General features: G+C 42.0%; 1 protein-coding gene across 7 annotated transcripts in view; it reads left to right on the top strand.

Annotated features, from left to right (window-relative positions):
• The window catches only part of SHPRH (SNF2 histone linker PHD RING helicase), a 140,411-nt gene that overhangs the window by 35,337 nt on the left and 92,450 nt on the right, over nucleotides 1-12,624 (top strand). For 6 of the 7 annotated variants that reach the window (XR_005291847.2, XM_038394745.2, XM_038394750.2 and 3 more), the window contains 4 exons: nucleotides 5,371-5,449; nucleotides 6,172-6,322; nucleotides 11,230-11,335; nucleotides 11,926-12,182. Coding sequence is in view for 6 of the 7 variants with exons in the window: in XM_038394745.2 (XP_038250673.1) it covers nucleotides 5,371-5,449; nucleotides 6,172-6,322; nucleotides 11,230-11,335; nucleotides 11,926-12,182 (593 nt within the window). In the remaining variant the exon portion in view is untranslated. Of the gene's footprint in view, nucleotides 1-5,370; nucleotides 5,450-6,171; nucleotides 6,323-11,227; nucleotides 11,336-11,908; nucleotides 12,183-12,624 lie in introns of those variants that run through there. The other variant, XM_043511153.1, reaches the window with a different exon arrangement.

The raw sequence follows: 12,624 nt of genomic DNA, 5'->3' as shown, positions 1-12,624 counted from the left end.
TTGTACTCGTTCAGCTTTTCTAAATAGTCCCAAATCACTTCTTTCTCCATAGAGGGCTGGTCACCTCCTCCCCATGCTGTGCTGCCCAGTGCAGTAGTCCTGAGAGCTGACCTTGTTTGTGAACACAGAGGCAAAAAAGCATTGATTACATTAGCTTTTTCCACATTCTATATCACTAGGTTGCCTCCCTCATTCAGTAAGGAGCCCGCACTTCTCTTGACTTCTTGTTGCTAACATACCTGAAGAAACTCTTCTTGTTACTCTTAACATCTCTTGCAAGCTGCAACTCCAGGTGTGATTTGGCCTTCCTGATTTCACTCTGCTTGCCCGAGCAATATTTTTATACTCTTCCCTGGTCATGCATGCATGAATCCTTTAATATTGTTGGCCCCATGAAGGGAGAGAGAACAGTTCTCGGATGCAGATGAATCAGACGCCCTGGATGGTCTCTTTTTTTTCTCCTCGTAGAGAGCTGAGCTTTGATAGGCAGTCAAGGAGTTCTGGTTGCCATCCTCCCAGATATGACTTCCCCAAGCACTGCTGGTACCTGATTTAGTGCGGCCCCCACATCCAGTTGATCCCTCCTTTTGTCCTTAGGCCTGTGGGACTACTAAGGAAAACACCCCAGATCCGTTCATGTGTCGTACCACGCTTCTCCTACTCAGCATCCACCAGATCATCAGAGTATGAGGAGAACGACATTGATCCAGATCTGCAAGTGCTGATGGGAATCTCATCCTCATTTTTGGAGGAAACTGTCACTCCAACCTCACTATCTCTGCCAAGTGACCATAGGCAGTACCAGGAGCTACTTCAGAGGATAGCCAATGACCTCCAAATACCAGTGGAGGAAGGTCCAGTACTCCCAGTACCAGCTATTCTCTAGCCTACAGGTCCAAGCAAGGTGGTGCTCCTGATTAATGAGGCCATCATGGAGCCAGCGAGAGTGGTTTGATGCACCCCAGTCTAATGGGCCCCCATGCCTAAGAAGGCTCAGAGATGCTATTTCATCTCTGCCAAAGCGGTTAAATTTCTTTTCTTCCACCCATCACCTAACTTCCCAGTGGTACAGTCAGCCATGTAGAGAGTAAGATCACAGCATTCCAAGACCACTCTGGCTGACAAGGGCTCAAAGAGGTTAGACTTCTTGGAAAGAAAGGTCTTTTCCTCTGAGCGTGCCATTCTATATCAGTACCTATCAGGCTTTGTTAGCAAAATATGATTTTAAAAATTACGCCAGGCTGGCTGACTTTAAGGAGAAGTTTCCCCCTGAGGACAGAGCCCAATTTCAGTCCTTCATAGAGGAGGGCAAATGAGTGGCAAAGACATCCAGTCAAGCTGTAATGGCTTAGCCACGGGCATAGTTATAAGGTGTGTGTCTTGGTTTCACCCTTCGGGGCTTCCAGGGAGGTCCAGAATACCATACAGGATTTGCCTTTCAACAAGTTGAACCATTCAGTAAGAAGAAGGATGAGTCCCTTCACTCATTGAAAGACTAGAGGTTGACTATACGCTTCCTGGGAGTTGTCCTATACACCTGACCTGCCTCTGGTGTTTTCTCCTTGGGCCCAAGGGGTCAAGGCCATATCCTCAACATCCATTCTGCTATCAGTAGATGGACTCCCTCCTCCAGCAGGGGGCAATAGAACAAGTCTCACTACAGTATCAAGGGAGAGGATTCTATTCCCCTTATTCCTCAGTCCCCTCCTCCCCCCCCCCCCCAAAAAAAAAGGAAGGTGGAGACCCATTCTGGTTCTTTGATTTGTGCACTCTGTATCAGGCACTTGAAGGAACTAGAGTAATATTAAATGGTCAGACATCGTACCAACCATTGGAGTCCTGGACTGGTGCTGCACGACTAGTGTTGAATCCCTAATCAAACAGGCACAACTTCCTTGGGCTGATCACCTTGTGTGTATGGATGCTATGTGACTCTACAAAGCCATATTTTATGGACAGTGGAAAACAAGAACATGTATGCCAAGAGGCCAATGAAAATGATGTGAGGACATTCTCAGAACTCACCTAAAAGTTGATCCGAACACACATGGGAAGCTGCTGCTGCTGGTTAATCAGGATGGCAGCAGACCTGTTGGTCTGCAGTTAAAGCCATCGAGAATATCAGCACAGAAAAAGTGAAAGAGAAGAATCAGTGAAGAAAGCAGGCTGTGGCAAAAACACGTGGCCAGACATGTGCAGACGCATTTGCGCATCACTCATCGGTTTACATTCGCACAAGGTGCACTGAAACTAAATTTTACGTCTTGCCTATGATGGAAACTCCAGGACCACCTGCATTCAGCTGAGTTCCCCCTCATAAATGTCAGAAGATTTAGAGGTCTTGGTTTTCAGACCGCTCTGCTACCACGACCTTTATCCATTCCCACTCATCCACTAAAGGCTACTTTTGACGCTTCAGCCAAGATCAACCCACTGCTATTGATGCCACCCACCTATTACCTCCCCTTTATCTTTTGGGGCCATCTCTCACTTTTTGCCCACAATTTTGGATTAATATGACACACAGTTGGGTCTTAGAAATTATCCACCAAGGATAGTTCATAGAGTTTCTCTTCCTCCCTTCCCAATCCCCCTTCAAGGACCACTTTCATGAGATTATTTTTCCACAAAAGGTGGACTCCCTCCTCAGAGGGGCAATAGACAGAGTGCCACCTTTGGGAGGGAGGGGGAGGGGGAGAGATGGAGAGATCGAGATTGTGATCGTTCTAGTCCTCTTAGTTTTTAGTCCTCAAAAAAAAGATGGAGAAGGGAGACCCATTCTGGATCTTTATAACTGAACATCTTCAAAAATCGAAATTTAGGATGGTTACACTAGCATCAATAATCCCCCTCCCAGGGGATGTAGTTCATGGCTCTCCACATGGACACTTATTTTCATGCAGATATTAATCTGTCCCACAAAAAGTTCCTTCGGTTTTTAGTGGGTCGGGAACATTTCCAGTTCAGAGCCCTTCCCCTTAGACATAGCACTCAGAGTATTCACTAAGGTCTTCTCTGTGGTGGCAGCCCAAATGAGATGTTGGCGTTAAACAGTTTTCCCATATCTCAATGACTGACTCCTAATAGGTTGCTCCAGCTATGAGGTTAGATCAGCAACTTTGAGAAGGAACAATCTTCTAGCAGTACTGGGTGTCTGTGTGAACAGAGAAAAGTCCATTTTAATACACCCACACAGTTGATAAACTTTATGGGAGCAAGAGCGTTTCTCCCCGTGGAAAGATTTCAGTTAATGAGCAATCTGATAGGCACACCTTGACCAGAGTCCTCAGTCTGCAAGTAATCTGTGCTTTCTCTTCTAGGCCACATGACATTGTGAACTTGTGATATCATTCGCCAGGCTTCATGTATACTGTGTACAGGCCTGACTCCGGTAAATCTACTAACCAGGCATGGATCACATCAACACCAGAGCGACTGTTCCCACTATTGCTTCTTTTACCTGCTGGTTGAACCTGGATCGAATAAGAGTAGATGTCCCCTTCATCACTCTTGCCCCCTCTGTCACCATCATAACAGATGGCTCCCTTATGGGTTGGGGTGCTCACCTGAACAATTATGCCATACAAGTTATCTGGATCCGGAGGAGGCCAGACTGCACATCAGTCTACTGGAACTGAGGGCAGTTTGCCTGGCATGCAGGTCTTTTCTTCCACTCATTCATTCTTTCCGTGCCCAAGTAACATCAGACAGTGTCACCACACAGCCTTTTACATAACAAAGCAGAGCAAGATATCTTTCCCTTGGGAACATTCTCCATTTCCCACCTGTCCATGAAAGTTGCATTTTTAGTTGCTATTACCTGATCCAGAAGTGTGAATAAGATGGAAGCCGTCATGGCAGACCCACCATGTACTGTTTGCACAAGGGAAAGGTCTTCCTTCGCTTCCATCCAAATTCCTCCCTATGCCATTATTTCCGAGTTCCATGACAACCTAACTATCTACTTACTTGTTTTCTTCCTGAAACCCCATGCTGCTGCTGAAGAGAGAAAACTTTATTCCCTCAATGTCAGATGTGCCTTGGTGTTCTAGCTGCAGAGGACCAAATCAATGAGAAAATCATTAAGGTTATTTATTGCCATAGCAGAAAGGTTGCGAGAACAAGTTATATCCTCAGAGTATCTAAATGGACTTCTGGGCGCATCACTGTGAGCTATCAATTAGTACATATACCTCCACCATGAGAGCACAAGGTGCCTCTTCAGCAGTGGTGCCCAAACTTTTCCTGTCACCCCTCCTCTCCACCCACCCCCGTTACCAGTTATGGAATCTGTCTGCGGTGCTCTCTCTATTACTGCACAGTTGTCTCAGCAGAGGAGCTTGGGCTGAAAGCAGAGATGGGGAAAGAACTAGGTATGGGGGAAGAGCTGGGACTAGAGCTGGAGCAGGAATGAGGGCGGAGCTGGGCTGCGGTTGGAGCAGATGGCAGAGTGGATCTGTGGTTGGGGCCTGAACTGAGCAGGGGGCAGAGTGGAGCTATGGCTGGGGACGGAGCAGGGGATGGAGTGAAGCTGTGGCTGGAGCTGCGCCTGGGGGCAGAGTGGAGCTGCGGCTGGAGCTGGTTGGGGGTGGAGCAGGGCTGGGTGGCATTTCCTCCACACCCCACATGGGGGCTGGCCTGGGCCTCTCCGCACCCCCATAGGGAAGTATACCCCATAGTTTGGGGCCACTGCTCCCCAGCATCCCTGCCGGAAGTACTATTACTGGACATATGCAGAGTGGCTACCTAGAGTTCCAGTCACACATTCACAAAACATTACACGCTAATTTAGTCCTCTGCTGCAGATGCAGTGCTGTGGGAATTTCAGTACTTCAAGCATCTTTGCTGCTTTGTCTCCCTCACCCCCCTCCAGTGCCAATACAGGTTCTCAATCACTCACGTGGAATCCACATATGGACGAGTACTTGAAGAAGAAATGGAGGTGACTTGTCGGTAATTGACAGTTCTTTGAGATGTGTGGTCCCTGTCTGAATTCCATTACCCACTGTCTGTCCCCTCTTGTTTGGATCCTACTGGATTTGCGGTAAGAAGAGGAACTAGAGAGGTATCAGCCTGCACTTCCTCTTACACCCTCAGTCTGGAGTATGAGAGAGAGAACTACTGTGCATTTGCGGGGCAACGAACATTGCTTGTTAGAATTTCTGGACATGGGTTTATGGTGTGTGCACACATTTACGTGTGCAGTACAGATAGGGACCACACATGTCAAAGAACTTCCAGTTACAGGCAACTAATTCCAGTTTTTGGTTCCTGTTTGTCTTTAAATGTCATCATAATGCTGTGCAGTTCTAAGCACTGTATTATTGAGAGAAAAATCTTGTAATATTCATATGGTCTCCTTCTCTATAGAAAACACACTACACTTTCTATGGCGAGAGATCATCACTCCAGATGGAGTAAAACTCTACTATAATCCATTTACTGGTTGGTGAGTTCTGATTTTGTTTTGTAGACTGAACGCTGTTGTTCCTGGCAGCACCTAAACATGCCACTTTGTGAAAATGTTGTTAAACCTTCACATGAAGAGTATTGGATAAGTAATAACCATGCCTTTTCAGTTAGTAAATGTGGAATAAGAAGTATAGGATATTTAATATGAAAGAAGAAAATGTGGGGTGTGGTGGGGAGAAGAAAGTTTGTAAATTGTAGGTTAATATCATCAGTATATTCACTGTAGGAACTTTTTTTTCTTAATTCAAGTGTAATGGATTCATTCTTTTTTAATTAATGACTTGCAGGCTACAACCCTTCAATTTTGTGTTCCAAGTTTTTAAAGTTTACAGCAAACTGACAGTATAAACTTTCATTTTTCTATTGATCTTGGACAAGAAAATAGATTAATACAGTAACTAGTATTGCTTTAACAAATTCTGAATTTTGTGAGAAGTAAATCTGTTTGTGTACTGTAGTGTATAGTTGCTTTATGCAGATTTTGTTTCTTAACCTTTAGAAAATTATGTAAGTTGTTTTGTAATCTGTTTAAACATAGCCACCAAAGCAATTTTCTTTAACACAGGTGCATATTTCTCTCTATATATGTAGCTTGCAGAAATTATTCATTATCTCTGCTACTTTGAACACATACTACTCTTCTGGTTACACTAGTTTGTAATTTGTTAAGTTTTGTTTGGGTGTGTCTTTAATCTTTAGCATTATCCATGAACACCCAGTTGCAGGGCCCCCGTGGCCTGGAGGAATCCTGGCAGATGAGATGGGTCTTGGAAAGACAGTAGAGGTGCTGGCTCTTATTCTGACACACACCCGACGAGATGTTAAACAAGATGTGCTGACACTACCCGAGGTGAGAGAAGTACGGTAGATTTTGGGAACAAACAAGGTACTTCTAATATGTGAGGCATGTTCCTGGTGTTTAGCTATCATTTTTTGTGTGGCAAAGTCTACAATGAAAAGCTGTGCAAGTGAAAGAAATAATCTTTGTCTGTTAGCACGTGGTCCTTGATGATGTGAATAGGAGAACAGTACAAAATATTATGAGGAGCAATTTGTATTGTTTGTTTGTCATTGATGTGAATGAAGAACAAAGTCTCAGTTGTAGGCAATTTACTTTATTAGCTTGCTTTTTAGAAAAAGGGATGGTAAAAGTGCAGAGATTCCAGGTAAAGTATATTTTGACTGCAGCAAAGAGTCCTGTGGCACCTTATAGACTAACAGACATATTGAAGCATAAGCTTTCGTGGGTGAATACCCACTTCGTCAGATGCATGTAGTGGAAATTTCCAGAGGCAGGTATAAATATGTAAGCAAGAATCAGGCTAGGGATAACGAGTTTAGTTTAATCAGGAGAATGAGGCCCTCTTCTAGCAGGTGTGAACACCAAGGGAGGTGTGAACAACAAGGGAGGAGAACCTGCTTTTGTAGTTAGCTAGCCAGTCACAGTCTTTGTTTAATCCTGAGCTCATGGTGTCAAACTTGCAAGTGAACTGAAGCTCAGCAGTTTCTCTTTGAAGTCTGGTCCTGAAGTTTTTTTTGCTGCAAGATGGCTACCTTTAAATCTGCTATTGTGTGTCCAGGGAGATTGAAGTGTTGGATCACCAGAATTCAAACGAGCAATTAAGAAAGACAGGGACACTTGAAAAGCTAATTTTTTTTATTGGTCTTCACTGCTGAGAATGTTGGGCAATTTTTGTTCTAGATCTGCTCTTTTCTGCTAATAAAGATGGTGTAAAGACAGAAAATCATATTGCCTCTATTTAAATCCCTGGTACGCCTACACCTTGAATACTGTGTGCAGATGTGGTCACCCCATCTCAAAAAAGATATATTAGAATTGGAAAAGGTTCAGAAAAGGGCAACAAAAATGATTAGGGGTATGGAACAACTGCCGTATGAGAAGAGAATAATAAGACCGGGACTTTTCAGCTTGGAAAAGAGATGACTAAGAGGGAATGTGATAGAGATCTATAAAACCATGACTGGTATGGAGAAAGTAAATATGAGGACGAGTAAATAACACTTCCTTAACACAAGAACTAAGGACCACAAAATGAAATTAATAGGCAGCAGGCTTAAAACAAAAGGAAGTATTTCTTCACACACCACACAGTCAACCTATGGAACTCCTTGCCAGAGGATGTTGTGAAGACCAAGACTATAACAGGGTTCAAAAAAGAACTAGATAAATTCAGGGAGAATAGGTCCATCGATGAGTATTAGCCAGGATAGGCAGGGATGGTGTACCTGGCCTCTGTTTGCCAGAAGCTGGAAATGGGCGACGGGATGGATCACTTGATTACCTGTTTTGTTCATTCCCTCTGGGGCACCTGGCCACTGTGGGAAGACAGGATACTGAGCTAGATGGAACTTTGGTCTGAATCAGTATGGCCATTCTTATGTGTAGTCTTGGAGATAGTGATATCAGAAAAAGAGGTGCTGAAGCAAACAGATAAATTAAAAAGCAGTGTAGTTGTACCGGTGGTGGTCCCAGTATATTAGCGAGACAAAATGGGTGTGGTAATATCTTTTATTGGACCAACTTCTGTTGGTGAGAGAGGCAAGCCTTCGAGCCACACACAGCTCTTTGTGGCTCTCATCTTTCACATTAAAAAGCAGAAAGTCAGGAGGCCCTGATGATACATCCAAGAGTTCCGAAGGAACTTAAGTATGAAGTGGTGGAGATGCTTACAAAAATACGCAATTTCTAATTATAAACAGCAAGTTTTCCTAAGAATTGGAGGGTAGAAAATGTTGTAGCTATATTTACAAAAGGCTCTAAGGATGATCTGGGGAATTATAGACCAGTAAACTTTAAATGTGTACCTAGACAATTGGTTGAAATAAGATAAAATAATATAGAACTTGAAAGATCATGATATGATACAGTCTAACTAATATGGTTTGTGTATAGGAAAACTGTCTCACTAACCTTAGAATTCTTTTAGCTGGTCAATATGGTGGTGGCTAAAGATGAGCCAGTGGATATAATTTTATTTAGACTTCCTAAAGGCTTTTGACAAAGTTCCACACAAGAGGCTACTAATTAGACATGGGGTGAGAGGCAAGATCCCTAGGAGACAGAAAGCAAAGAGTAGGATTAAATGGTCTATTTTGTCATGATAAAAGGTTAACAGTGGGGTTCCTCAAGGTTATGTACTAAGTCCTATGCTATTTAATATATTTATTAATTATATGAAAAGGGGGGTGAGTGCAGATTACACAGAATTTTTTAGGTTAGTTTGCACCAAAGAAGATTTTGAGCAACTTCAAAGGGAGCAAAACAAGCTAGGTGATTGGACAACATGATGACAAATTAAATCCAGTGTCAATTAAAGTACTCATACACTTTCTCAGTTAACTGTAGCAACTCAAGAAAAGGGCTGAGCATCATTATATATAGCTAAATGAAAACTTCAGCTCAATGTGTAGCAGCAGTCAGAAAAGCTAACAAGATATTAGGATGCGTAAAGGATGGGATGATGAATAATTCAAAAACTATTATTATGTCTTTATGTAAATCAGTGGTGTGGCCTGGAATACTGCATGCAGTACTGAAATACCTATTTCAAAAAGGATATTACAGAACTAGTATGGTCGGGGACCTGGAAAAAATTATCAGATAAAGAAAGATGAAAAAGATTGGGAGTGTTACCTAAGAAATGAGATGAATAAAAAGGGACATGATAAAGATGTATAAAGTCATGAAAGGTATACAGAAAGTAGATAAGAATTTTCTGTTGTCTCCTATCACAGGAACAAGGACTCATTCAATTAAATTAAAAGGTTGGGAATTTCAAAGCTGTTAAAAGGAAATACTTATTCAATGTATAATTAAACTGTGGAACTCATTGCACAGGAAATCGTGGAGGTTAAGAACTTAACAAGAATTGAGAAGAGATTGGATATTTATATGGATATCAAGAATATCAATATGAACATCAAAAGGTGGATAAGGAATTGGTTAAAGGGGAGACTGCAACGGGTCCTACTGAAAGGCGAACTGTCAGGCTGGAGGAAGGTTACCAGTGGAATTCCTCAGGGATCGGTTTTGGGACCAATCTTATTTAATCTTTTTATTACTGACCTTGGCACAAAAAGTGGGAGTGTGCTAATAAAGTTTGCAGATGATACAAAGCTGGGAGGTATTGCCAATTCGGAGAAGGATCGGGATATTATACAGGAGGATCTGGATGACCTTGTAAACTGGAGTAATAGTAATAGGATGAAATTTAATAGTGAGAAGTATAAGGTTTATGCATTTAGGGATTAATAACAAGAATTTTAGTTACAAGTTGGGGACGCATCAATTAGAAGTAACGGAGAAGGAGAAGGACCTTGGAATATTGGTTGATCGTAGGATGACTGAGCTGCCAATGTGATATGGCTGTGAAAAAGCTAATGCGGTTTTGGGATGCATCAGGAGAGGCATTTCCAGTAGGGATAAGGAGGTTTTAGTACCATTATACAAGGCACTGGTGAGACCTCACCTAGAATACTGTGTGCAGTTCTGGTCTCCCATGTTTAAAAAGGATGAATTCAAACTGGAGCAGGTACAGAGAAGGGCTACTAGGATGATCTGAGGAATGGAAAACTTGTCTCATGAAAGGAGACTTAAGGAGCTTGGCTTGTTTAGCCTAACTAAAAGAAGGTTGAGGGGAGCTATGATCCCTCTATCTAAATGTATCAGAGGGATAAATACAGGAGAGGGAGAGGAATTATTTAAGCTCAGCACCAATGTGGACACAAGAACAAATGGATATAAACTGGCCACCAGGAAGTTTAGACTTGAAATTAAATGATGGTTTCTAACCATTAGAGGAGTGAAGTTTTGGAATAGCCTTCCAAGGGAAGCAGTGGGGGCAAAAGATCTGTCTGGCTTTAAGATTTTACTTGATAAGTTTATGGAGGAGATGGTATGATGGGATAATGGGATTTTGGTAAGTAATTGATCTTTAAATATTCAGGGTAAATAGGCCAAATCCCCTGAGATGGGATATTGGATGGATGGGATCTGAGTTACCCAGGAAAAAATTTTCTGTAGTATCTGGCTGGTGAATCTTGTCCATATGCTCAGGGTTTAGCTGATTGCCATATTTGGGGTCGGGAAGGAATTTTCCTCCAGGGCAGATTGGAGAGGCCCTGGAGGTTTTTCGTCTTCCTCTGTAGCATGGGGCACGGGTCACTTGAGGGAGGATTCTCTGCTCCTTGAAGTCTTTAAACCACGATTTGAGGACTTCAACACCTCAGACATAGATGAGGTTTTTCGTAGGAGTGGGTAGGTGAGATTCTGTGGCCTGTGTTGTGCAGGAGGTCGGACTAGATGATCAGAATGGTCTCTTCTGACCTTAGTATCTATGAATCTATATCCAGAGTTATAATTAATAGCAGTTTCAGAAGAGCTATTAAATTCATGCTTCGGAGTTTGTCAGTTTCAACCTATTAAAGATCAGGATGAAACTAAATGTGGAGGGCAGATTATTCCACATCTGCCTACCATGAAGTTCTTGCACTTTCCTTTGAAGCATCTGGCACTGGTCGCTGTCAGAAGGAGGATAATGGATTAGATGGACATTGTGTCTGACCCAGCATGACGATTCCTGTGGTCCCGCGAAAGTATTTAATGAGGAACTGATGACTGAAGTAAAAATGCTTTTTGCTAGTCTGCTAATTGAAAATATTAATTTCAAAAAACAGTTCAAAATTATGTCACAAATATATGTTGTCCTATCGTTTATTGAATGTTGTCTTTATTAGGGTAAATTGGTGAACTTCTTCGTTCCACCCCAGCCTACTGAAGGAAACAAAAAGAAAAAAACAAACAAAGTGGAACTTAAGTCAAAGGAGAAAGTACAGTATCCCAGTAAGTATTCATGGAGAGACAAAACCTATGTAAAACAGTTTGCTTATTGAGGTTGTATTGGCAACTTACCAGGAGCACAAGGGCTGCACCTGATTTGTATGAAGGGAGAAGTTTACTGATGGCTTCATCTCTGATGCAGAGGTACAGTTTTCCTCAAGAATATAGCACTGCACTCTGGGAACTGTACTTGTCCTTACTAATAGATCCATTTTAAAGGTAAAACCAATTGTGAGCTGCACTGTAGAACTCCATGCAGCACAGCTTTACCTAGAGTAGAACGATTGTAAAAAGATGGTTTATTGACCAGACCAAAATATTGTACTTGCATATCCCTGTTAATAAAAACAAGACTTCTTTGTTTCCACTCTTTTATATGTACTTATTAGACAGTATTGAATATCTTGACTAAAAAATATGGTCTGCAAAACTAGCTTGTGCAGGAGTGCTTACTCTGTTGTCGATCTTAGTTTTTTTGTTTTTTTTAATCTTTTAATTCACTTGCAGGCAATGCATTTACAGAGCTACCTAAATACGTTTTCTCCCATGTAACTTTTCATTTTATCTGAACTGTAGTTTCGTTCTGCATGTAGGCTTACGGGTGATGATATTAGCAGCTGTCAAGGAAATGAATGTGAAGAAGGGAGCTTCTATCATTGCAATATTTAAGTACGTTAGTGCCATATATAGATATGACATACAGAGAAACCGACGTCTTCTCAAAAGAACTTTGGAAAAACTAATTGCAGAACAAGTAGTGGAACAGGTTAAAGGTCATGGTCTGGCTGGATCGTTCAAGTTGGGGAAGAATTACAAAGAACAGAAGAGGCATGAGAGAACCAAAAAACAGGTAAAATGAAAGCTGAAAGTATCAATTAAGGCAGTCAAGTATCAGAGGGGTAGCCGTGTTAGTCTGGATCTGTAAGGCAGTGGTTGTTAACCTGGGGTTAAGAACCATCATCCCCTGGGGGTGCAAGACGTGCCAGATTTTTTTAGAAGGTAAATCATTGAAAACACAAATTAAGCACAGGCACGTAAGTAAAACTACTTTGTTTAATCAAATCTATGTATTTATTAACATTACTGTAATATACAAACAAAAACTATATCTAGGTTTAAAGAACTGACCTACTTCAATGATTTTTGATAAGGGGTGTGAGAATATAGTTTGAGAACCAAAGGGGTGCAGGCTGCAGTAAAGGTTAAGAACCACTGAATTAAGGCAAATGTTGCATGGAGCTGTTTTATTTTTGTCAATTACATGCTGCCAGAGTGATGCTATTTAAAGGGCT

This window comes from Dermochelys coriacea, chromosome 3 (assembly GCF_009764565.3).
Source record: "Dermochelys coriacea isolate rDerCor1 chromosome 3, rDerCor1.pri.v4, whole genome shotgun sequence".
Taxonomy (NCBI): domain Eukaryota; kingdom Metazoa; phylum Chordata; order Testudines; family Dermochelyidae; genus Dermochelys; species Dermochelys coriacea.
The sequence above is the reverse complement of the archived record's forward strand: the minus strand, read 5'-3'. Positions and strand labels throughout refer to the sequence as shown.